Source organism: Pteropus alecto, unplaced genomic scaffold (genome assembly GCF_000325575.1).
Source record: "Pteropus alecto unplaced genomic scaffold, ASM32557v1 scaffold195, whole genome shotgun sequence".
NCBI lineage: Eukaryota > Metazoa > Chordata > Mammalia > Chiroptera > Pteropodidae > Pteropus > Pteropus alecto.
In genome coordinates, this window is record NW_006438073.1 from 4,931,880 (window position 1) to 4,954,740 (window position 22,861).

Genomic DNA, 22,861 nt, shown 5'->3' on the forward strand with positions numbered 1-22,861 from the left:
CGGGGAGGCGGGAGTCCTGCGGCCCCGCCCCTCGGTGGTACGTCGAGGTCCCAGAAAGGCTTTGCCTCACTCGCGGGCAGCACTGGGACTACATCTTTGTGTGAGGTACTCGTGCGGCAGGATGAGTGCAGGTTCGGACTCCGTGGTCATCGTCTCAGCAGCGCGGACCGTCATAGGTGAGTGGCCGGCGGTCCTGGCACGGCGTAGGAGCTGCGGGCCTGGCCGGGTCGCGGGGACCCCTGGGGCGTCTGGGACCCCCCCCCTAGAACCACGCGCCTCAAGCCTCCCCCGGCCGGCTGGAAAGCCCCGCCCCTCGCCGGGTGAAGGCCATTCCTTTTCGCGTGCTCTGATTGGCTCCCCGGGTAGAACCACGCGCCGTCCGACTCTCCCATTGGCCGGCGGGAAGAGGCGTTCTCTGCCGAGGCTTCTGCGTGGTCTGCTGGGCGGTGCAGCGGTCTCTGCTCCGAGGACGCAGGGGCGGGGCCGCTGGGTGGTCTGATCCAGGGCCGGGGGCAGGAGTCTGGTGGGTCCAACGAGGATTACTGCGAACTGCCTCCTTCTCCCTAGTGCTGTAGAGTTTTCAAAGCCCTTGGAGGCGCGGGAGGGGCGGCTTCTTTTGTTAGGGAAGCGTGGCCCTTCCGCTTGGTCTTAGGGAATGAATGAGCAGGCTTCCCGCGGGTCCGCGGTACCCCGAGAGCTCTGGGAGCCACGCTCCGGGGTCTCGGCTGCTACAAGTCACACGCTCTCTGCTTTGTACCCTGATGAGCTGCCTCCGGCGGCTGCCGTCCTCGCGCCGTGGGCACCGTCTTCATCGCCCTCGCATTCTCTTCTGTCCTAGGCTCCTTCAATGGTGCCTTGTCCACCGTTCCTGTGTATGACCTGGGCTCAGCTGTCATCAAAGAAGTCCTGAAGAGGGCCGCTGTGGCTCCCAAAGATGTGTCAGAGGTTATATTTGGACACGTTTTGGCAGCAGGTAACTCCCCAGTGACTCTGGCAGAGGTCAGGTTTATTAGAAGCAGCCCATCAACGACCCCAACCCCACCCCTGCTGAAACTTATGTCGTTGGCTCCATACATTTGCTCACAGGAGTTCCTTCTAATTTTTCCTGTCGCCCGTCCTCCAAGTCCCATCAATAGCTTCTCTCCACTGGGTGTCTTTAAATTAATATGCTTTTTCTGAATGAACCTAGGCCACCATCCTCCACTGCCTTTTCATTCTTTAGAAGCAGGGCCAGCCCGAGGCATAGGAGAGTTTGCACAACCCTCTATATTTCCCTAAAGTGTCACACATTCAATAAAAATGTATTGCATTCTTCTTTCGTGCCCTGCACTGTGCTAGGTGGGGTTAGAACTCCAACAACACAGGGTCTTTGCCCCCATGGATCTCACTTCTGAACCAGTAAGGTGGGCTTTGCTTCCCAATCCTCACAGAAGGTGGGTCATGCCTGGGTTTGTCATAAGTGTTTTACTGGAGTGCTCCAGTCTCACTTCTGATTCCCGCTGGTTTAATAGACCTGCAATCCCTGACGGTTCCTAATTAGTTAAATTATTTTTGGTTTTGTCGGAAACCAGCCGACCAAGTCAAACCGGGTACCTGAATGGGGGAGCGGGGACTGAGAAAAAAGAGAAGACAGACAGGGTGCAGGAGGGAGAACAGATCTCACAACTGTCTCTCCGAGTTTATTTCTTATGCTTCTTTTTATACATAATCTGTTCCTTTGTGTATCCCCAGATAACATAATTAAAGTAACATCCTGAGAATTGAAGTATGATCGACACTCCCTTTGTCTATACTTAATCTTCTTCTTCCTGGAATTCCTCAGAACCAGCCTTTTCCCTTTTTTATGCAAGCAGGCCTCCCGAGATAATCCATGCACTCTTTTGAATTTGGGGAGCTTTAGCTCCCTACATGGTTTCATGCTCACTCGGTAGCACAAATTCTAATTTGTGGCGATCATTGCTAATGCTCACTAAACAACAAACTTTTGTCCTTACTCATTCTGAGATGAGACTTGGCCCATTTTTCTGTGTTTTTACTTTGTAATTTTGTAGTTCCTCTTCCCAGTCTTCCTTTCTCCACATGTCCACGTGATCCTTAAAGTCCAAGCATGCCTCAAGGTTTATCATGACTCAAGGTTTTCAATAACCTTTAGCCTTCAGTCACTTCTCCTTTCTTCCTTTCCACACCCTTGCCTCAGCCTTACTCATGTGCAACAGGTTACTCAGCTGCTGGTTTTTCTGGTATTGTGTCCTCATCTCGCCTCTACAGTAGTTCCACGTAGTTATAATAAAAGCGATAGCTACATTTGTTGAGGGCCTGCTAAGTGGCCTTTAAAGTGCTGTGCTTCGTGTGTTCCTTTAATTACCTCATTTAATCCTCTCAGTCCGTTGGATCATATTATCTACATTTTACAAATGAGTAAATGAGGTTTTGAGAGGTCAGGTAACTTATCCAGGGTCACAGTTCAAAGTGGAGCTAGCGCTTAAACCCAAATCTGTCCTCCTTAAGCCCAGGTACCCTCCACAATCGTGTAACTATTTATTGAACACCTGGTGTGTGCCACGCACTGTTCTGTCAGCTAGAGATAAGCAGTGTTCATATCAGAAATCCTCATTCTCAATGAGCTCGTATCCTTTGCTAAATGCTAGGCTACTATAGTTAGTTATGTTCAACACTCATTTCTTAACTCTGAAGTACCTGAAGATGAGGATTATGAATAAATAATAAAGGTTTTATAAAGGAGTTACTTTACTTAAATGCATATGTAATTCATTGTAGCATAAAAAGCAGGAACTTTAAATAATATTGTCTTTTTGATTAACTAGTGTCCCATGAGTTTAATTCAGAGACTATTTTGAAACTGTTTTTCTAAATACTTTTTCTGTATCCTCAATGTCCAGTTTTTACCTTCCAGACTAATCCCAGATTAATAACACTGTGATGACCGTAATCTCTAAATATTGTAACAACCCATATGCTAGATTTTCCAACAAACTCACCAAGCAAGGGGGCTAGGTGTGGGTGTATCTGAAATTTGCAATGGAGCGACACTGTATAAACATTGACCCTTTGATAACAGACAGTGGTGACTAAGGCTGTTTGAAGCTATCGGCTCCATCCCCTTCTCCACTACTTCGATTAAATTAAATAAGTATGTGATATATGTCTTCCCATTCCCTGAAGGAACTCCCCACAATCGAATTCTAGAAAAGTATTTATCAGTTCTCATGTTGTATATAACTTGTTACATAACCAGTTAACGTTGGTGTGGTGAATATTAATCAAGGAAAGAAGTGCTTCTTATCAGAAGTTTTACTTTTTAAGTGACCCCCTTATCTTCCCAGGGGTCTAAGCCCAGATCCCAGAAGTACACAGCCTGGTTGGAGACATGCACCGTGTCCACATCCCGTCCTGTGTTCATACGGGAACGTTTGGGAACGAGAAGCCAGCTCCTTCCTAAGATAGATATGACTCCTTTGTGGAAAAGAAAGCATACAGCCATGAAATACCTGTGGAGCACCACAGGATAGTTTGTATTCACGGGCTAGACTGTGACAGATGTAGAGTGTTACACAGACCTTTTTTGCCTCTGGTGGACTTTGGTTTGGTTGGGAGGGAGACCCAGTTGGCCATCTCCTGATTTTGTGTTTATTTTTACCCACATATTTTATCTTTCTCTTTGATGGCTGGGAGTCCTCTGTGTTCATTGTTCCAGGTTGTGGACAGAATCCTGCTCGACAAGCCAGTATGGGAGCAGGGATCCCCTACTCTGTTCCAGCGTGGAGCTGCCAAATGGTTTGTGGGTCGGGCCTGAAAGCTGTTTGCCTTGCAGCCCAGTCAATAATGGTTGGAGACTCCAGCATTGTGGTTGCAGGAGGCATGGAGAATATGAGCAAGGTAAGGCCTCTGAAGAGGTGGCTCTCTTTGACCTGTCAGTAATAAACTCATGTCCATGCCATCGCAGAGTAAACTGATGCGTATCAGAGCTAGAACCAAACAAATAAACAGAAAATGGATTCAACCTTGATCCCTACCTGAATGTTAGTTACTTTTCAAGTTGGATGGGAAATCTAGGTTGAAGAAAAATCCTGTCAACCAGTGTGATTAGAACAGAATACAGTTTTTCTAAAACATTACCAAAGCGTAAAATATTTTCCTAATTAAGCCTATAATGTTAGCCTGTAGATATCCTTGGTCTTAATTTCTCTCTTGTTGCGAGGAAAAGTCAAAAACAGATGTTGCCACTTACCTTTCTGCACATGAGAGGACCCCAGGGACTGAAATTTGTTGACCTTTGGGAGGTATAGAACTCAGAAAGGAGGACCGCTGAGTGGTGTCCTTCTCAAAGAGGTTTGCCAGGTGAGATTTGTTTTGCCAGGTTCCATCCCTCAAATCGGCACAGTGAAAAAGGAAAAAGAACATCCCCTGCCTCTTGCAGGCAGTTCAGGGTCTGACCTGGGGATCCCCTGGGCAGAGGCCAATGTAGCCCCACCATTGCCGAGGCCCAGGAGGAGGTAGGCTGAAGGTAACGAACACAGAGTGATTCCCATGGGACCTGTGTAGTACTTTAAGACGTGCTTTTATGCAGTCACAACAGCCCTTAGAGGGTAGATGGTATCATTCTTAATTTACAGGTAGGTAAACTGAGGCCAGAGCCAGGATTTAAATACAGACCTGGCTCTAAGTCTTTCCATTCTGTTATAGCTGCTATTGAGTTGGCAGGAGTTAAGAGGATGCCCTGCCTAGAAATCCTTCCCCATCAGTTGATTAGGCAACCTGGTGATTCTCACTCCAGACATTAGTCTCCCATCAAAATAAATGACACATTGTTAGCATCACTTAAGCCCTTAGATGATGTCCTCATCTAACATAACTGGTTGCCTCTTTGGAAAGAATAAATAAGGCTCCCAAGGAAACAGGACACGGAAGGGACAGGTTTGGTGGAAAAGGGAAATGGGTGGGTAGGAGACTAATGGGTTCTCAAGAGCAGGCAGCGTGGAACGGTTGGCTGATTCCAGAGGCCTTTGGGCCCTGACCCTAGATGAGGAGGAGGATGGGCTGGAACTGAGGAGAGGGGTCAAAAGGGGGCTAGGTGAGGACTGGGGGACCCCCGGATAGTTTAGAATAGGATCCTGAGGGAAGATGACTAGTTACCACCAAACCTAAGTCCACGTGTGTTTCCATTTGCGTGTCCAGGCTCCTCACTTGGCATACTTGAGGGCAGGAGTCCGGATTGGAGAAACACCGCTGACCGACAGTATCCTCCATGATGGGCTTACAGACGCCTTTCTCAACTACCACATGGGCATTACCGGTGAGGCAGACGTAGCTGAACATGTACTTCCTGTTAAAACGTTAAAAGTCATAATTGGCTTCGTGGGTGCTTTCCTCATTTGGGCAGGGAGCGTTTCTAATAATTTTGTGTCCCTGATAACAGGGATAGTTCCCCTTTGATGAACTTAAGTGAGGAAATAGCCACTTTATCCTTTGTGACTCCTTGATTATCAAGGAATGTTAGAGGTGGGAAGAGCCTCAGAATTCTTCTGAATCAATCTGTACTTTACCATATGAAGAAGGAAGGGCCCACAAATAGTGGCTTTGTGGCAGAGGCAATGTCAGAGGTAAACCTGGTCCCTGCCTGTGTTCTTCGCAATGCTCAGTCAGCTCTTCATTAGTCACCCACATAGAAAGCCTTCGCGATCTAGGTTTATTGGCAAAGCCACTGGAAGATCAAAAGAACTTGTGTCTTTACTGCGTATAAATGTAACGTTTAAGAACAGAAGGGACATTTAAGTTTAGAGTTAAAGAAACAAACCTGAGAGATTCAGCACCTTGCTTAAATGCATGTGGCAATGATTCTGTGTCAATGAGAGGTATAAATCATATGGGAAAGATAATAGAGAAGAGGCAAGATTCTAAGCAGAGGGTAACAGTGAGAGAAGCTCAAAGCATCTGTCACTGTGCGAGTGAGAGCCACAGCAGAGAGAGCTGGAGCTCATGGGCAGACCATGGAAGGTGATGTGGGCCTTTCCAGTTTTACTTGCCATAGTGTCTAGGCAAGAGTTTCTTGAACTAACTGCCTTAACATCACCAAAGATAATCATTAAAAACTCGGCTCCCAAGTCCTTTCCGAGCTGTTATGAGCTGTATTGCATCCTTTCAAAGTTCATACATTGAAGCTTTAATGTATGATGTCAGAATATGACTATATTTGGAGTTAGGGACTTTTAAGAGATAATTAAGTTAAGATTAGGCCTTTAGTGTGGGCCCTAATCCAGTCTGACTAGCGTTCTTATAGGAAGAGGAAGAGACACCAAAGATAGAGGCACAGAAGAAAGACCACGTGAGGACACAGTGGGAAGGTAGCCAAGGAAAGAGGCCTCAGGAGAAATCAAACTTGCTGACACCTGGATCTTAGACTTCTATCATCCAGAATTGTGAGAAAATAAATTTCTGAAAAGAAAAAGATAATAATAGCTCAGGCCATGATGTAGTAATTAATAAAGACTAGACCTCCTACAATAAACAGGTATAAAATTAGTCAAAATATATCAAGCAAATGTTTTCAAATGTTAGCCAACAATTATGCAAGACCGAGATTCTTCAAAGAAGAGAAAGCCTCTCACTGGCTTTCTATCTGGAGTTATTTTCCAGACTTTCTCCCGGAGGGAATAGTAACCTGGATGAACTGGGGAGGCAGAGGTCAGAGTTTGGAGCTGCCGATATGGCTGGAGTTTGTGGGACAGGGTACTGGAAAGAAGGGAGCTACCAAGAAAAGAAGATCCAGAAATACGTAAGGGTCCCCTTAAATCTTTAGCCACGTACTTAGCCCTGCCCGTGCAGGGCAACACCCTGCAAGGCCGAGTGGAAAACAGCTGCTAGGGAGCTGTGAATTGAATGGACATTTCATGGGTTACTGGGGGACACAGGCATATGGACCTTACTGAACTCACTTGACACTCCATTGGCATCTCAAAAAGGCCACAGATAGGGGGGAATTTTGGCAAAGCAGAAGATAGAAGGACTTACACTATCTGATTTTAGCACTTACTGTCAAGTGCGTTTATCAAGACAGTGTGGTTTTGGCATAAGGATAGGCAAGTAGACCAGTGAAATAGAGTAGAGAATACAGAGGTAGACACAGACTTATACTGATTTTCAATAATGGTATCAGTGTAACGAAATGGGGAAAAGAACGCTTTTTCAGTGAACAGTGCTGAGACAACAAATTACTCCTATGGAAAAAATGATTCTCAGTTTCTACCTCCTACCATATACAAATATGATTTGAGATAAACCATGGATCTAAAAATAAAAGTTTTTGTTTTTGTTTTTTTAAAGGATTTTACCTACTTTCTCCAGATAGGAAGGCTACAAAGTCAGAAATTTTACCAAAGTTTAACAATCCTTGATTCTTCAAAACGGGCATAGGCTTTTCAACTTTGGACCATCCTCAGGTTACACAGTAGCCTTGTGGGACTGACTCAACCAGAACTATTATGCTTGCTCAGGAAAATACAGGAGACTATATTTCAGGTCTACCATTGAGAAACTTCTGTTACAGGACAAATGGAAGTTATAACACTTCTAGAGGTCAAACATAAGAAAATAGCTTCCAAACCCGGGGGTGAGTTAAAACAAGACGCAGAAAGCAATAACCTTAAAAAGAAAAGTTTGATAAATTAGACTTCTAAAAAATTAAAACTTCTGCTCATCATCAGAGACACTGTTAAGAAAATGAATAAGCAAGCCACAGATAGGGAGAAAATATTCATAATACATGTATTTGACAAAGGACATATCTAGAATATATAAAGCACTATAACAATGATACAAAGGCAACCCATTTGAAAAATGAACTAAAGATTTGGACATATATTTCTTCAAGAAAGATATATGAATAGTCATAAGCACATGAAAAAGTGTTCAACATTATTTATGAGGAAAATGCAAATTAAAACCATAATGAGATATATTATACACCTATTAGGATGATTAAAATGAAAATGACTGACATCACCAAATGGCGGCAAGGATATGGAGCAACTAGACTCTCATACATCGCAGGCATGAGTATAGCTATTTTGGAAAAAGATTTAGCAGTTTACTCAAGAGAAATGAAAATGTTGGTCACTAAAAGCTTTCTACAAATGTGTTTATAGCAGCTTTATTCCTAACGGTCAAATTCTGAAAATGGTTCAGGTGTCCATCAACAGAATGCATAACAAATAGTTGTATATTTATACCATGGAATACTATTCATTGGTAAAATGGAACAGTAATAAACTCAACTACATGGACAAATATGACAGACAGTGCTGAAAAGAAGACATGGAATCGCTTTTGTAATCTATTGTGAAAGGAATCAAAACATTTGCTTCAAGGAGGGGGAGATGGGTAAGGGGCACGTGAGAAGTTTCTGGGGTGATGGAAATGTTACAGACATATATGGGATATATGGTTGCATGCATTTGTCAAACCTCATTGAATTACATATTTAAGATTTTTGTATTTTACTCCATGTATGTTTTACCTAAAATAAGAAAAAAGAACTGTGACTAGATATCGAGCTCTAGTTATTAGGTTTGCTTTTCCCAGTGGTATAGCATAACATTCTGAAACTACATTCTGTATATTCTTGGTGTGAACAAATGAGTGAATGTATTGATGATGGGAGCCAGGCTTCTCATTATTGTAGCAGGGAGTTTCAAGTCTCTAGAGAGGGAAGAATGTAGTTGTGTTAGGTTGCATTCAGAGATATCAGTATGAACTCAAGGTACCACAAATGTGTGTTTCTGTTCAGTCGTAAATTGGACGTGCATATTGGTTCTTAATGAATAGGCACAGAAACAGTAACCTGCCGGTAACAATGAGCAGTTGTAACACCCAGATCTTGGTTTCTGGATGCCCTTTCCACTAAAAAGAACTAAGATTCCTTTGAGGAATGGTTCATTGCAGGACTAAGACAAAAGTGCTAAAAAAAATAAGGCTGTGCTTAGAGCACATGGGGTCTTGACCCAAGGATCCAGGAGCCAGCTTAAAGGACTCCTACTGCCCAAATCTTCAAAAGTTTGAGCATCAAATAATGATAGTAACAGGTTATAATTTATTAAATAATATAAAAATACATGAACCCAAACTGACGTTAAATAACAATAAATGGAGAGAGAAGGAAAAGCTTTTTGCAGTAGAATGCCAACCAATACATATAGAAGGAGTGTTGGAGTTAGAAAATCATAAATGAATGCCAAAACTAGTGGGTAAAATTTGATGAGGAAGGAGTTATTTTGTAATCTCAAAATAACTTCTCATAAATTATTAACTATAAATGGAAAAATAGTAACTTTACAATGTAGAAACTTGGTAGATACCACTTTAACCAACTGATCAAAGCTAGTATCACCTGATAGTACATGTGTCTTGATAAGATCATATCCTCATTCAGTGGTACACCTGCTTTTTTTCATAATCTTAATCTATTCTTGAGGAAACAACCAACAACCAGAATTAGAGACATCTGATAAAAGAACTGCCCCCTGCTCTTCAAAAATATCAAGGTTAAGAACACAGAGATAGTCAGAGGAACTGCTCCAAATAAAAAGGAACTAAAGAGATTGACAGAGTAATATACAGTGTATGATCCTGGCTGGGATCCTGAACTGAACAAATAAATTAGCTATAAAGGACATCATTGGGACAATAGGTAAAACTTGATTATGAAGAATTAGCTAATAGTATTGTATCGATGTTAAATTTCCTGATTTTGATAGCTGTGGTTATGTAAGAAAATGGCTTCGTTTTAGGGAAGTACACAAATTAAATTTAGGGTAAAGGAGTATAATATCTACATCTTTCTCTCAAATGGTTCAGAAAGAGAATGATAAAGCAGTTGGGGCAAAACTAATCGGTGAACCTGCAAAGGAATTTCTGAAAATTTAAAATTATATAGAAAGGAAGAGAGAAGGAAGCCAAGAAGCTGGCTTAGCAGTCACGGTATCATTTCCATATTCATCGCCAGTGGGAGGCAAGATGGCCAACCGAGCACTGTGCTGTCAGCCCACCAGTGAGCCTGATGGTGTCGGGTGGTCAGTGCTCGTTTAAATGTGAAAAACTTAAGCTAGCAAAGCCAGTTCTTGAAAATGTTTGTTTTTGCTTTATTTTTTCTTTCACAGCTGAAAACGTAGCCAAAAAATGGCAAGTGAGTAGAGAAGATCAGGACAAGTTTGCACTTCTGTCCCAGAACAGGACAGAGAGTGCGCAGAAGGCTGGCCATTTTGACAAAGAGATTGTACCAGTTTTTGTGTCTTCTAGAAAAGGTGGGTAGATCATAATGATTTAAACATCAACGTGGCTATTTATAGGGAAGAATAACAATATATGGGACTGTGTATAAATTGTGTCATATCTTTCAGGTAGCAAAGAAAAGATTGTATGTATAAGTGTGTGTGTGTGTGTGTGTGTGTGTGCGTGCGCGCGCGCGCGTCCTGGATACATCTGAATATGGGTTGGGGGAGCATGTTTATGGGGTGAGGAAACATGGGAAGCTGTGCCAGCACTCAGCACTCTTGGTCCCAGTGTCCACACTGCCATGTAGATAGAGCAGGTTTCTTAAGAAACTCAAACAGTGGCTCATGTTTGTGAAGAGGCAACAGCCGACCGTTTGCCCTCACAGGCAGAATCTCAGCAGTGAACATCCATTACTTCCTGTTGCTTCTGTGTACATTTCGTATTTCTTGGGTGGATCTTCTTGGGTCACTTTGCGGTTACCTAACGTGGAGTGCTCCCGCCAAGTTCTGTTACTGATAACTGACATGTCTTCTGTCCAGCCCTGATGAGACTGGTTTTGACACTCCCCGACCCAGTCAGTTGTGACCAGCCAAGTCGTATGTCCCAAACCAGTGTCAACGTTTTGCATGAAGAACTCCTGGTAACTGCCTTCCTCAGAAAGGGCTATGCATATGGAAAACACTCAAAATGTCTCATGAGGGTATTGCTCGTAAGATGTTCTAACATGCAGTAACTTTTATTAGCATGTATGTCCCTCCTGTTGGAATGAAAGTATTTTTTAATGTCTTTCTTTCAAATGTGAATCTTTAGCTATCACGTCTGGGCAATCTGCCATTCCTGGCATGCTGACTGCCATGTTTTAATCTTGGGTAACTGATTTTCCTTTTCTCAGGTCTTACTGAAGTTAAAACGGATGAGTTTCCTCACCATGGGAGCAACATAGAAGCCATGTCTAAACTGAAGCCGTACTTCCTCACAGATGGGACAGGGACAGTCACCCCAGCAAATGCTTCAGGTTAGTTTCTGAAGGGCAGTTGAGGAAATCCCATCTTCTGCTAGGTCTGCCAAGTTACTTTTCTTTATACTTCATTTCATTAACTATATACAAATTATTCTAAAACCTTACTTTAGCTGCTTCAGGGGGAAATTTGTAGTTTGTATTTGAGATTTTTATCCATTATTTGATTATTGACTTAACCTGTATGTTCTGAAAGGATGGATTTGGTTTCCCAATATTATAACTAGACATACAAATGAAAAAGCAAATTAAGAGACCCCCGAGTTTTACCTACCCTTGTACTTTTCCAAAACCCGGAACTCCCAGCACGTCCAGTGAGGTCTGGGCTGTTTCTTCCATTCCTTCTCATCCGTGTCCCCTCCCCTACTGCTTTAATCTTTCCACTTTTTCTCCCGGTGGAACGTTCTGTGGTCAGCTGTCATACTGCCCAGCTTACCATTGCTATTTACTCTGTGGTCTGAAATATGGCACGTGGCTTTGCCAAGACAGGTTAAGAATCATTTAACTCATGTCTTCAGGTGTTAAGAGACACAGGACGTTAACAAGCAGTTAACAAGCAGTATTTTCTAAATCGAGACATTGATGTTTTGCAGGAATCAATGATGGTGCTGCGGCTGTGGTTCTCATGAAGAAGTCAGAAGCTGATAACCGTGGGCTCACGCCTTTAGGGCAGATTGTTTCCTGGTCACAAGTAGGCGTGGAGCCTTCCATTATGGGAATAGGACCAATTCCAGCAATAAAGCAAGCCGTGAGTTTACTTTTGAATGTGACTGTCCTTAGCTTTGATAAAATGTTATGTAGGTTCTGCCCTTTTTTATAAATGCTCAGGTCCTTTACCACTCCAAAATGGCAAGATTCTTGTTTTTCTATTTATTCCTGTCATGTTTCATTTGTGTGTCCCTTTTATGATTCTTCTGATTAGCCATAAATGAGTTCATTTCTACTTTCTCTACCACAAAGGGCAACCAAGAACATCTGGATTATATTTTAGGGAACTTTATTCTGCTAGGTCACCTCTCTCCTACACATAACAAATGTTACTGGCTCAAAATTCAAGATAGCTTAGAATTTCCAAGTCTTTTTATCCTTAATCTCTTAGAATTGGTGTCACTAAGGCAAAACATGTGCTAGCACAGGCTGATGTAGGAACCACCCAAGGTGGCGGTTTTTAGAGATCCTTTAATATCACACGGCATGGTATGCTTTTACATATAAGATGACCAGTGGTCCCACCTGATTTTAGATCTCTTCCACTAATCTTTCCTTTAGGTTGCGAAAGCAGGTTGGTCACTGGAGGATGTGGACGTGTTTGAAATCAATGAAGCCTTTGCAGCTCTCTCTGTTGCAATAGTTAAAGAACTTGGCTTAGACCCAGAGAAGGTAAATATGGGCAAGCAGTGCTGAGCTTACGAGTGAATGTTCACAGCGCAATTTCGATTAACAGCAAACACGTGTATGTAGTTAGGCAGCATGTCCTGGGCATCGCCTGTTCAGGAGTGGGTGGCTAGTAAGTAGGTCGAGTGCCTGCTGGGACTGAGAGTTCACTTATTTTGTTGCTCTCCAAGGCAAAGACTCTTGACTGCATTAGTTTACTGCTGGCACACATGGGACATTTTAAATCTTATAAAGGAAGGTAGTCAGGATAGGTTGTCAGAGAAAAGTTTCTAAGCAGTTACAGTACTGAATTTGAAAAGGAAGCTAGTATTACTCGTGTAGCATTAGAAGGAAGTTTGATTTTAATCCTATATCCACAGAACAAATGTCTTTTTTCCCCCTTTAGGTCAACATTCAAGGAGGGGCTATCGCCCTGGGCCATCCTCTCGGAGCATCTGGCTGCCGCATTCTTGTCACCCTGCTGCACACGCTGGAGCGAAAGGGTGGCCGTCGTGGTGTTGCTGCCCTGTGCATCGGGGGTGGGATGGGCATTGCAATGTGTGTGCAGAGAGAGTGAAGCTGCTTACGAGTCACGCTTACACTGAACTGGAGCCTCACTTCTTTCTGAATAAGGCACTAAATTAATTATACTGTGAAATCAGAGGACCAATGTGAGGAGGATGTAAGTCACCTCCCACTTCACAAGAACCCAAGGCTCATGACAGCTCATTGTATTTTAATGTGTCATATGCAAGGTGTACAAGACAACTGCAGCTAACATTGCTATAAATAAAACATGACTGATCAGTCATCAAGGGCTCCTGAGTGAACAGCATCTTCATAACCTCCGTGCTTATCATCTTTGCTTTCAGGATGTAATTTAATAAGATCATCAATTCGAAGAATGGTAATTGCAGCTTCTGTTGCAAATTTCAAACTCTTAACTTTAACTAGAGTTGGTTCAAACACCCCTGCTTGTTTGTTGTCTCGAGGTTTACCGTTGACCAGGTCAAGACCAATCCTGTAATTTAAAAACAAGACCTGTTAAATGGCCTCTTTACACATGCCCACCCCATCCCTTTAATTTTAATTGATCAGGTGGCTGATTAATTGCAGCTGGTCCATTCACGTTAATCTTGGGAATGTTAGGACCTTTGGTAGATCCCTTTAAGACTGAAGTAGTTGATTATGAATAGCAAAATCAGGACTGAAAGTTGTAGAAAGGTCTACAGAGTGGCTTAAACATCATTTAAAATCCTAACAGCTTTGCCTCAGGGGTCCTGGAGGTAAAGTAACTCCCCCTAGAGGTTAGGAAAACTTGAGACATGCTAATAAAATCACCAGAAAACAAAACCGATATACATGTGACAGATGACAAGGAAAATCGTATACTTACCATTTTAGATTTTTGCGTTCTGGGTTAACTTGAGCCTCATTATGGAAAGCTCTTAACTTTGCAACCAGATCAGTGGAGTCCTGGGCCGCATTAACTGCCAGTGTATTAGGAATAACAAGGAGAGACCTTGCAAACTCTGCAATAGCAAGCTGTTCCCGAGAACCCTACGAAAAAGACAATGAGCTGTCTTTACAAAAGGAAGAAAATTAAAACCCACAGCAGCAGCTAAGGTCCCAGATGAGGTATCAACAAAATGCTAGATATGCTCTCTTAACCCACCCCGCCCCTGCTCCTTGAAAATAAAGCCAGTGTGCAGATGTTCGTACCATGCTGGTTGCGTAGTTTTCGAGGTATATGGACAGGGCTGCTTCCACAGCGCCCCCACCTGGAACCACAGATTTTGACTCCAAAACTCTCTTCACCACACACAGTGCATCGTGTAAAGAGCGCTCCATCTCATCACACATGAAATCATTTGCCCCACGTAAGATAACTGATGCAGATGTACGAGCCTTAGTGCTATGAAAAAAATAAAGTGAAATTCTTAAATTGATACTTTTATAAGTCTACACAGAAATTCAGTTAAGTGCCTTGATTAAATCCCGCTTACATAGGACATCTGAACATGGAAGCAATGTCTAGACTATGCAGAAGAGAGGAAACCATCATTCCATCTCAACTTGCAATGGCCCAATGTTTTTTTATCCCATGCGTATAACTGCTCATATCACTGAAAGACTATAGCAGCAAATAAATGGGAAAGTGATCTGTTTTTACTAATAAAACTTAAATAGCTATATAATTTAACAAGTAGCTCGTACTTTTTGATCAAGATCAGTTCATCATCGCAAATTCTCTCCTGTACCACTTCTTCTGCTTGTCCCAACATTGATGCTTCAAAAGTTTCTTCGCCTTCCAAATTGGCCAGGGTTGATAGAATAGTTGCTATTAAGATAATTACAAAGAGCTGTGAATACTACTCTCTCATGCATATTTTCATATCTTGTCTTAGATCCAGACCTTTATGATAAAGCAATGTATAAATATAAGTTTAAGGTTTACAGTTATACATCAGACACTCGTTTTAGGATGGAACTATGTTATTTTGAGTTGAAAAAATTCAGTAAAATTACTTTTCCAGCTACATGAAAAATGACTATAAATATGTTGATAGCACAAATCATTAAAGAGCAAAAACAGTATGTTTTTAAAGCTATTTAGTGTTGACATTCCAACAGAGATGGCCATGAAGCACCACGTCTGGGAGCAGGCAGAAGACATACCTCCAGAAGCTTTAGCAATGCGCTTAAGGTCCCTTTTCAAAACTCTTCTGACTGCCATAGCGCCCGTCTCCACAAAATACTTCAGACACATGTCATCGATTCCACCAGTGGTTAGAATAACATTGGCGCCAGTTGCCAGGATCTTCTGGATTCGCTCCTTGGTGATGTCTGATTCTCTACAGATAAAATATTTGAATAGTAACTCAAAGTTATCTTCCGTGTTTATATAACACAGCTCTAACATGTACAAACTATTTTCCACAAATAACTGCACATTACATTACATTAACCGGGTGGCTCCATAATGCAATGGTTAGCACGTCTGCTTTACACACCGAAGGTCCTATGTTTGCGCCCCAAGTGGAGCCATGGACCATACCCCGGATGTGGCAGGCCCCGGGTGCACGCTGCGAGCCTGTGGGAGGAGATGCCCCGCCTTCAGAGACCCAGTTCTTAAGGGGAAACGGCAATATCCATAGGTCAGCGGTAGAAGGGGTAGGAGGGGAATTAAAGCGGGGGGGAAATTATATTAACCATTCCTTCCCTTCTGTGACCAGAATTTAAATCAGTCTAATTTATGGGAAGTTCAAGGAATTAAAAATTACCATTTAATTCTTCTCAACCCGAGTCCCTGACCAAGAACGGTGGTTAGAAGAGAAAGCGTCCCTGCCTTCAGTGTTCTAGCAGAGAGGCAGACTGTAACCACATGTCAAGGTGAATGTCACTACAGTGGAGATGACAAGCACGAGGCAGGAATCCAGCCTGGTGGGCGAGACAAAGAAAGCCCAAAGGAGAGGGGTCCAGACCTGAAACTGCAGGTAGGACCAAAAAAAAAAAAAAAGAACGTTTTAGGAGTGTTAAGAACCTCGACTACGTTTAAGAAAAGCTGTACTGTCCCATGTTTTTAAAGGACGCCCTGATGTCAGTGTGGAAAGTACACTGAGAAGGTGAAGGGCTGAGGCCAGGAGGCAGTCACTGGAGACACATGACGAGAACAGAGAAGTCAAAGTTCATGGCTCAGCCGCTGACTCCTGGAGTAAAACGAATCCTAACAGGCTGGGACAGGATGAGAAAACAGAGTTCGATTTTCAACAAGATGAGTTGGAAGCCCCATTATTCAGGTGAAGCTGTCAGGAGGCAGACGTAGTATGGAAACCACAAGTAAGCTACGTGAAAGGGATATGCTCAACATACAGACAACTGAAGCCACTTCATTTTTCTTGCGAAGAATAGTACATGAGGTCACTTAAAGACTTTTTTAAATTAAATGACTTAAAGCTGAACTTCAAAACAGACCCTTCGGTCTACACTAAACAAGTACTGGGTGCCGGACACTATACTAAGAACAGGGGATATAAAGCCAAAGAAATCATGTAGTCTCTACCTTTACAGCTTGTAATCAAAGTCATACAAATACACAGAATGACCCTGTTGTGGCTGAACCACAGTGAAAATAATTAAAAGGGCTCTGGCCTTGGAAGTAATGAGATCAACCTGGCTACCGTGTGGAAAACAGCCTGTGAGAGGACAAGAGTGAAATCCAGATGACCAGCCTCGGCACCTCTACAACAGTCTGAGAAAGAAAATGAAAATGCAAAGTAGATAAACTTGATTTAATTTGAAGATAGAAATCAGGTGGTCTTGATGGTAGACTAGAAGGGAAAAAAAAAAAAGAGTGCCAGGTAAAAGAAGAGGAGTCCCCACCACTAAAACAGCCTGGAGTGGATTCGGGGTGTTGTCAGTTTTAGAAACGACTTTGAGATGCTTAAGAAGCATTCAATTAGACAAGTATGTGTGTTTGGAGCTCAGAGAAACAGATTTGGGACTCTCTCAAATAACATCTGAAGTCATAGGAATGAGCTTTCTTGGGAAAAGTGGGGAGATGGTGGCGGCAGCAGGAACGCCGATGAGATAGGATCACAAAGCTACTCCATCCTCCAAGTGTTTCAAGAAAGTGGCCAAAGGCTTGATAAAGATCAAGAGAAGGTTGAAAATGTCTCGTGAATTTCACCCTTAGTCACTAGTGCCCTTAGCGAGTGGTCCTCCACTGTCGAACACAGCTGAAAAAGGAATGAGAAGTGCATCGGACGAGTTTTTGTGTACATCACTCGAGACATTTGGCTATTAAAGGAGCGGAGAAGGATAAGGACTAACTGGAGCAGGATGTGTGAGCTACAAGTGGAATCTACAAACGAATAAAGAGTAGAATTACTAGTTGAAGCCGCAAATGAGAAAGAACCACTAATGAAGCAAGATTCCAAGGAAGAAGGCAACAGAACCTGGAACACTTATTGTAGAGTTTGGCCTTTGGTGGAAAAAAAGCCACTGTTACAAGGAAGAAAGGAAAGAGCACACATGCGCTTAGATTTATAAGACGAGCATTCCTGACTCTCGGCAAAGACAGCCTGCGGGTTTGGTTCAGTTACTGTGCTTGTTTGTTTTAAAAAACCCTTAAAAACTTATTTGAGTGATATGGGTCCAATAGAAGTAGGTAGTCAAAATCCACAGCAGCAGCCAAATTACTTCTTCACAACTAGCTCCCCAGCATGCCAATCAATTTGCCACATTTTCTAATTTTCCTGAAGCTTATGTAAAAGTTTGACTTCAGTTAAAAATATTAATTTTTAAAGTACTCCAAGACACTCACACTTAAAAAATCCAACTGGATAACTGCCACTCTCTAGTACCCAGTAACTGCTTGACCACCCGTATTGTTAATTACGAGATGTAGCATGTGCTCCTTTTAGCTTACTATCAATGGCTCTAACAAAAGAATAATTTACAAACAGCCCTTTTCAAAGGGCAAAAATGATCTCTCAACATACCTCTGTCTAATCTGGTCCAGCTTTTCAGGATCTGTAATAACCACTTGTACACCAAGCTTCATTTTTGTCTTCTGCAGGCTGAAGTCAAGGCAAGCAATTTTTGCATTAACTATTCTCTTGGGCATGCCTATAATTGAACATATTATTAAGTTCCTTTATGGTAACTATAAACAATGCTACGTTTTAAAACATATACCTATCCTGAAAGCATAATAAAAAGTAGCAGAAATACTAAATTGTTATACGTAAACACAAATTTAACAACCTGACGTACGGTTTCCTTTTCCTCTGGGCTTCCTAAAAGAACAGGAAGTGCACACTTCGGATAGTTCATCTGAAGATGAACAGTATGCAGTCTACAAAAAACTAATTTTACCCTTTAGTCTTCTTGTTATATGACCAAATCCCGAGCCTTACCCTGGGATCCCACCACACAGTTGAGTGCATAGCCATTGATGAGCAGACTCTCCATCTGACTTCTCCCATGGGCCTTCAGAATATTAATGGAAGAGACTGGATAGCGAGGCTGGCCTCTTACATCTGTGTATTTAATAGCAAGTACAGCATCTACTACCATATTAGCAAAGAAATCACCGTTTCTAAGGCAATAGTTAAGGAGAACAAGAGACTTGGACAGTGGGTGCGCATGAAAATCAAGGGTAATTCAAAAGCACTTCCTTTCTGCAACCTCATCAAAGAAACAGGCATTATTCATGCCACCCAAATGCTAGAGTGCTATTTATCACTATCCGTAATTCACACTACTTTTAAACACACTTTATTTTTCCCCCTAGAAAAACAGGGAAAGGAACAGAAAATTTCAATACAGCATCACCTGGCACAAAAACTAACACGAGGTCTTTTAATAAAGCCTCAACTTTATCAGACTGTTACAAGGATACATTCCAATGACTTTGGATGACATTGATGTTTTTGCAGCATTAATCAGGCAATCTCTTCCAAGATCATCCGTGTTAATAATCAGATTTTCACTGATATAACGCACAGCTTCCCTGTTTAAAGCATGAGAGAGAAAACACAAAATTTACTACTCAAACTTTTGTTTTATCATAGCATCAAAATGTCATAGACACCACCAATTTTCTGTTCTGCCATTTCATATAGGAGGAGGACACAAATAAATCCTCCCTCTTCAGATCATGGCAATTTTAATCTATCCCGTAAGCATAGCCACTAAAATCTATTATTAAGAGAAAATGTGGTAGTCAAACGGGAAAATATTGATATTGGCTCTACTTCTTACTTCAAAGACTACTACTTAAATCCTAAAATACAACTTTTTCAAAATAGAATTTAGTCCTTAATGAAAACATTTGAAGAACACAGATTGTTTATAATTATTACATTAAATAAAATTTTCTCTGAATGCAAACAAACTTACTTGCAAGCAAGCCGATAGCCGCTAATAACTGATGTGGGGTGAATTTTCTGTTTGACTAGTTCATCTGCATTTTTTAGGAGTTCTGCTGCAATAATAACCTGTTGAGAAAACATTCATTGCTCTAATATTAAACAGACATTTAATATATGCAATACATATGTAAAAACACCACCAAAATGATCAGATATTACTAACCAGAATAGTGATGGCAGTGAAAATAACTGGTTATTAGACACCTAAAAAAATATAACTACAGTGTTTTATATGTGAATGCCCAAAGCTGGGTAAGAGCCAGAAAAAACGTTCTGGCTGACAACACTAGTTCTACAGTACAACAGTAAATGAAGGACCACACACCCACTACCTTTAAAGATGATAAATGAAGAGCCTGACTACTCAAATGACCTGTACTAGCTTAGATTATTATTTAATTTAAAATCAAAGACTTCAAAAATTCTGACTGCTTCTTTTGGGGTAAATTATAATCATTTTACTTAAATGGTATTATCATAAACAAGTTACTTGGACAAGACCATTATTATTTTAGAAGAGATAGACTGTACTCTTTTTACAGCTTGTAGTTTAATACAGTTTAATATAGAAATATAAACAATAGTGTTTCTACCACATCAGAGTGCTGGATGATCTTTAAGTTCATGTCGTTTACTTTCTCACACTCCCATTTTGAACTCATGAGACTGCCTTGTCAATATTTAAAATGTAAAAACTTGTTATTAAAAACTGGCAACATTTTTTTCTTTAGATAATTATAAAAAAAGGTTTTAGAAATGTCCAAGTCTCAGGTCATGGTTAGGGGTTGTGGGGACAGAAAAACTTTCTTTTAAAAACTATTTTTCAAAATTGTGATGTATGGATATTGTTATGGCTGAGGAAAAACTCATAAAACTTGTGTAAACAAATGTTTAAAATGACATGACCATATTATCTCAGGTTTCTTTTTTATTTAAATTGTGGAAACTAGCTACAACCACCCAGTTTTCAAGTTTTGTTTCTGAATCACTATCCAAAAAAGACCTTACATTTTCTCCCTCTTAAGTATGTAACTTATTTCCGACTCAGAAGCAAATAACTTTCTATAAGCTTGATTTTAGGAAAACACCAGTCCTTAGCCATCTACCCAGTGACTGACTACCTACCACGGAGGTAGTTCCATCTCCCACTTCTTTGTCTTGCAGATCTGCCAGCTCACAAAGAACTTTAGCTGCAGGATGCTCTACCTCCAGTAACTTCAGGATGGTGGCACCATCATTAGTAATGGTTACATCCTAAGAAATTTGCAAGGAAGAAAACAACAATCACCTACAGAAACAGGATATCCTCTAATAACACACGTATACCCCCTTGTGATATACACCTCCCAACAGCAGCAGTCCCATTAAAAACAAAGAATTTACACCATGAAATTTTTACGGTCTTTTTTAATTTAAAGTAACAAACACAACATCTAGCTATACTTACACCAATATCATCCACCAACATTTTATCCAAGCCAACTGGACCAAGGGAACTTTTTACGATATTGGCAATAGAAGCTGCAGCCATAACTGTAGAAACAAAGAAAGTAATGATATTAGAAAAATCTACTACTTCAAAGAACAATCATTTCCCCTAAAGGAAGTAAATGACATCCAAAAGCCTCTGAATTTTCCAAATCTACAAATCTGTCCTAACTAAAAAGTTAGCTAACAAAATCTCGCATGCAAGGAAGACTAGCAAATTTGAATTCATATGCAAAGGTGACACAGGTGTGTCAAAGAGCATCCACTTCATTGCCTCAGAATAAAAAGGTAATCTGCTAGTCCTAATTCGGGTTTTACCACTTCATACAGAAGATAAAAGTGGGAATCCAAAGGTTCTAAGTTTATTTCAAATTCATCCAAGGCAAAAATAAGTATCGTAACCAATAACGGTAAGGTTGACAGGCGTGTGTAAACGCTCTCAAAAGAGGCTCAATGACAAATTGTTTACTAGAATAAATTCATTTTAAGTATCGCTTATGCTAACACCCAACTGAAATTCCGTCAGCTATTTTAACAAGCTGTCAGCGAGGGGTGAGATAAGAATTATACATGGACATTGGAGCTCCCGACATCTACTACACATGGTAAGCGGTGGGGTACAATAGGTAAGTCTTCGGAATTGTGGCCATTTGCGCGTATTAAAACGAGCAGCTGAAACTAGTCTTTTCTGGTTAATGGTCCTAAAACAAGGCCAAGAAGTTGGGAAACGCCCTTCGTGGCTGGAATCGGAGGAAAGGGGGCGCAGAGCATCCGGACCAAAGGACCCTGCAGGCGTGGCCGGGACGGGAGCCCGCTATGCCAATACCAGGGCCTGGGCACCCGCACTCAACCACCTCGTCCAGCGCACTTCTCAAAAACGTGGGGCGCTTTCCGGGATTCCCCCCCCCACGAGAAAGAGGCGCTGCTGCCCCACCCAGTGGTCGTGAGGCCGCCGGGGGTCGCGTGCACCCCACCGCTCACACCCTTTTTGGGGGAGAAGAAGAAAGCGCAAGGACGGCGGCCGCAGGGCCCGAGCGGGCGGGCTGGGAGAGAGGAACCGCGCTGCCTTCGGCCTGACCCAGGCCTCGCCCGCCCTTACCGTTCTGGGAGCGAATAGCCTCCCCCGTGCTGCGGTCCCCGAAAACGGACAGAGGCCCCTCCATCTTCGCGGCAGGGTACACGTCGAGTTTCACTCGCACCGCGGACAAGTCGCGTCTCGATCCCTAAGCCCGGCGACGGCGTGGAACGGGCACAAGCGGCGCCGCAGGGGCTGCTGGGAACGCCGCTCTCCGCGCCCCCGCCCAGCCGCGGAGCAGGGCGGGAAAGAATGAATGGTGGGGGGCGGTGGGAAGCGCGGACGTACCGGAAGCGAGCGGCCGGAAGAGGGCGGCTCGGTACTCTCACCGAATAAGAGAGCGAATAGGAAGGGCGCGAAGGTGGGAGAACGGAAGTCAGGGTTTTGGGCCACTGGAGGAGGAGGGTTCTCTGCAGAAGCGTCCCTCAAGGCACGGGTTGCGCGTGCGCGTTTGCACATTCTAGTGACTTCTAGAAAAAGTGGTTCGGTAGGGCGGAGCTTGGCGGAGAATGGGATGGGGGACGGGGCGGGCCCTTTTCTGAGGTTCTGAGCAGGTCATGCGCGATAGCTTATGCGGTGATTGTTTTCCTCAAATGTAGGAACTTGCTCCGAGAGCGCGCGGCCAGTCGCAGGCTTTGTTCCTGGGCTCCCGAGTGTAATCTTGGGGACCTGACCTCGATG

At 42.5% G+C, this 22,861-nt stretch overlaps 2 protein-coding genes and 2 non-coding genes across 4 annotated transcripts; 1 reads left to right on the plus strand and 3 right to left on the minus strand.

Moving 5' to 3' along the window:
* Positions 1-19: 19 nt before the first annotated feature.
* On the plus strand, positions 20-13,496 carry ACAT2 (acetyl-CoA acetyltransferase 2). Its single transcript, XM_006915036.3, has 9 exons — positions 20-176; positions 839-973; positions 3,716-3,897; positions 5,197-5,314; positions 10,173-10,316; positions 11,180-11,302; positions 11,899-12,053; positions 12,575-12,685; positions 13,086-13,496. Exons 1-9 carry the CDS (start codon positions 122-124, stop codon positions 13,254-13,256), a joined length of 1,194 nt encoding a protein of 397 aa, XP_006915098.1. The 5' UTR covers positions 20-121; the 3' UTR covers positions 13,257-13,496.
* TCP1 (t-complex 1) lies at positions 13,396-22,412 on the minus strand. Its single transcript, XM_006915035.3, has 12 exons — positions 22,205-22,412; positions 21,065-21,150; positions 20,743-20,871; positions 19,586-19,683; positions 19,086-19,196; positions 18,601-18,782; positions 18,184-18,310; positions 15,359-15,534; positions 14,897-15,020; positions 14,402-14,594; positions 14,076-14,239; positions 13,396-13,700 (listed from the first exon to the last, which is right to left on the minus strand). The coding sequence occupies exons 1-12, from the start codon at positions 22,266-22,268 to the stop codon at positions 13,484-13,486; spliced, it is 1,671 nt and encodes a 556-aa protein (XP_006915097.1). The 5' UTR covers positions 22,269-22,412; the 3' UTR covers positions 13,396-13,483.
* On the minus strand, positions 14,708-14,837 carry LOC112482364. The gene has a single exon (XR_003047286.1). It is a non-coding gene; the product is annotated as a small nucleolar RNA SNORA20 (small nucleolar RNA).
* Positions 19,282-19,421, minus strand: LOC112482365. Its single transcript, XR_003047287.1, has one exon. It is a non-coding gene; the product is annotated as a small nucleolar RNA SNORA29 (small nucleolar RNA).
* Positions 22,413-22,861: the final 449 nt, after the last annotated feature.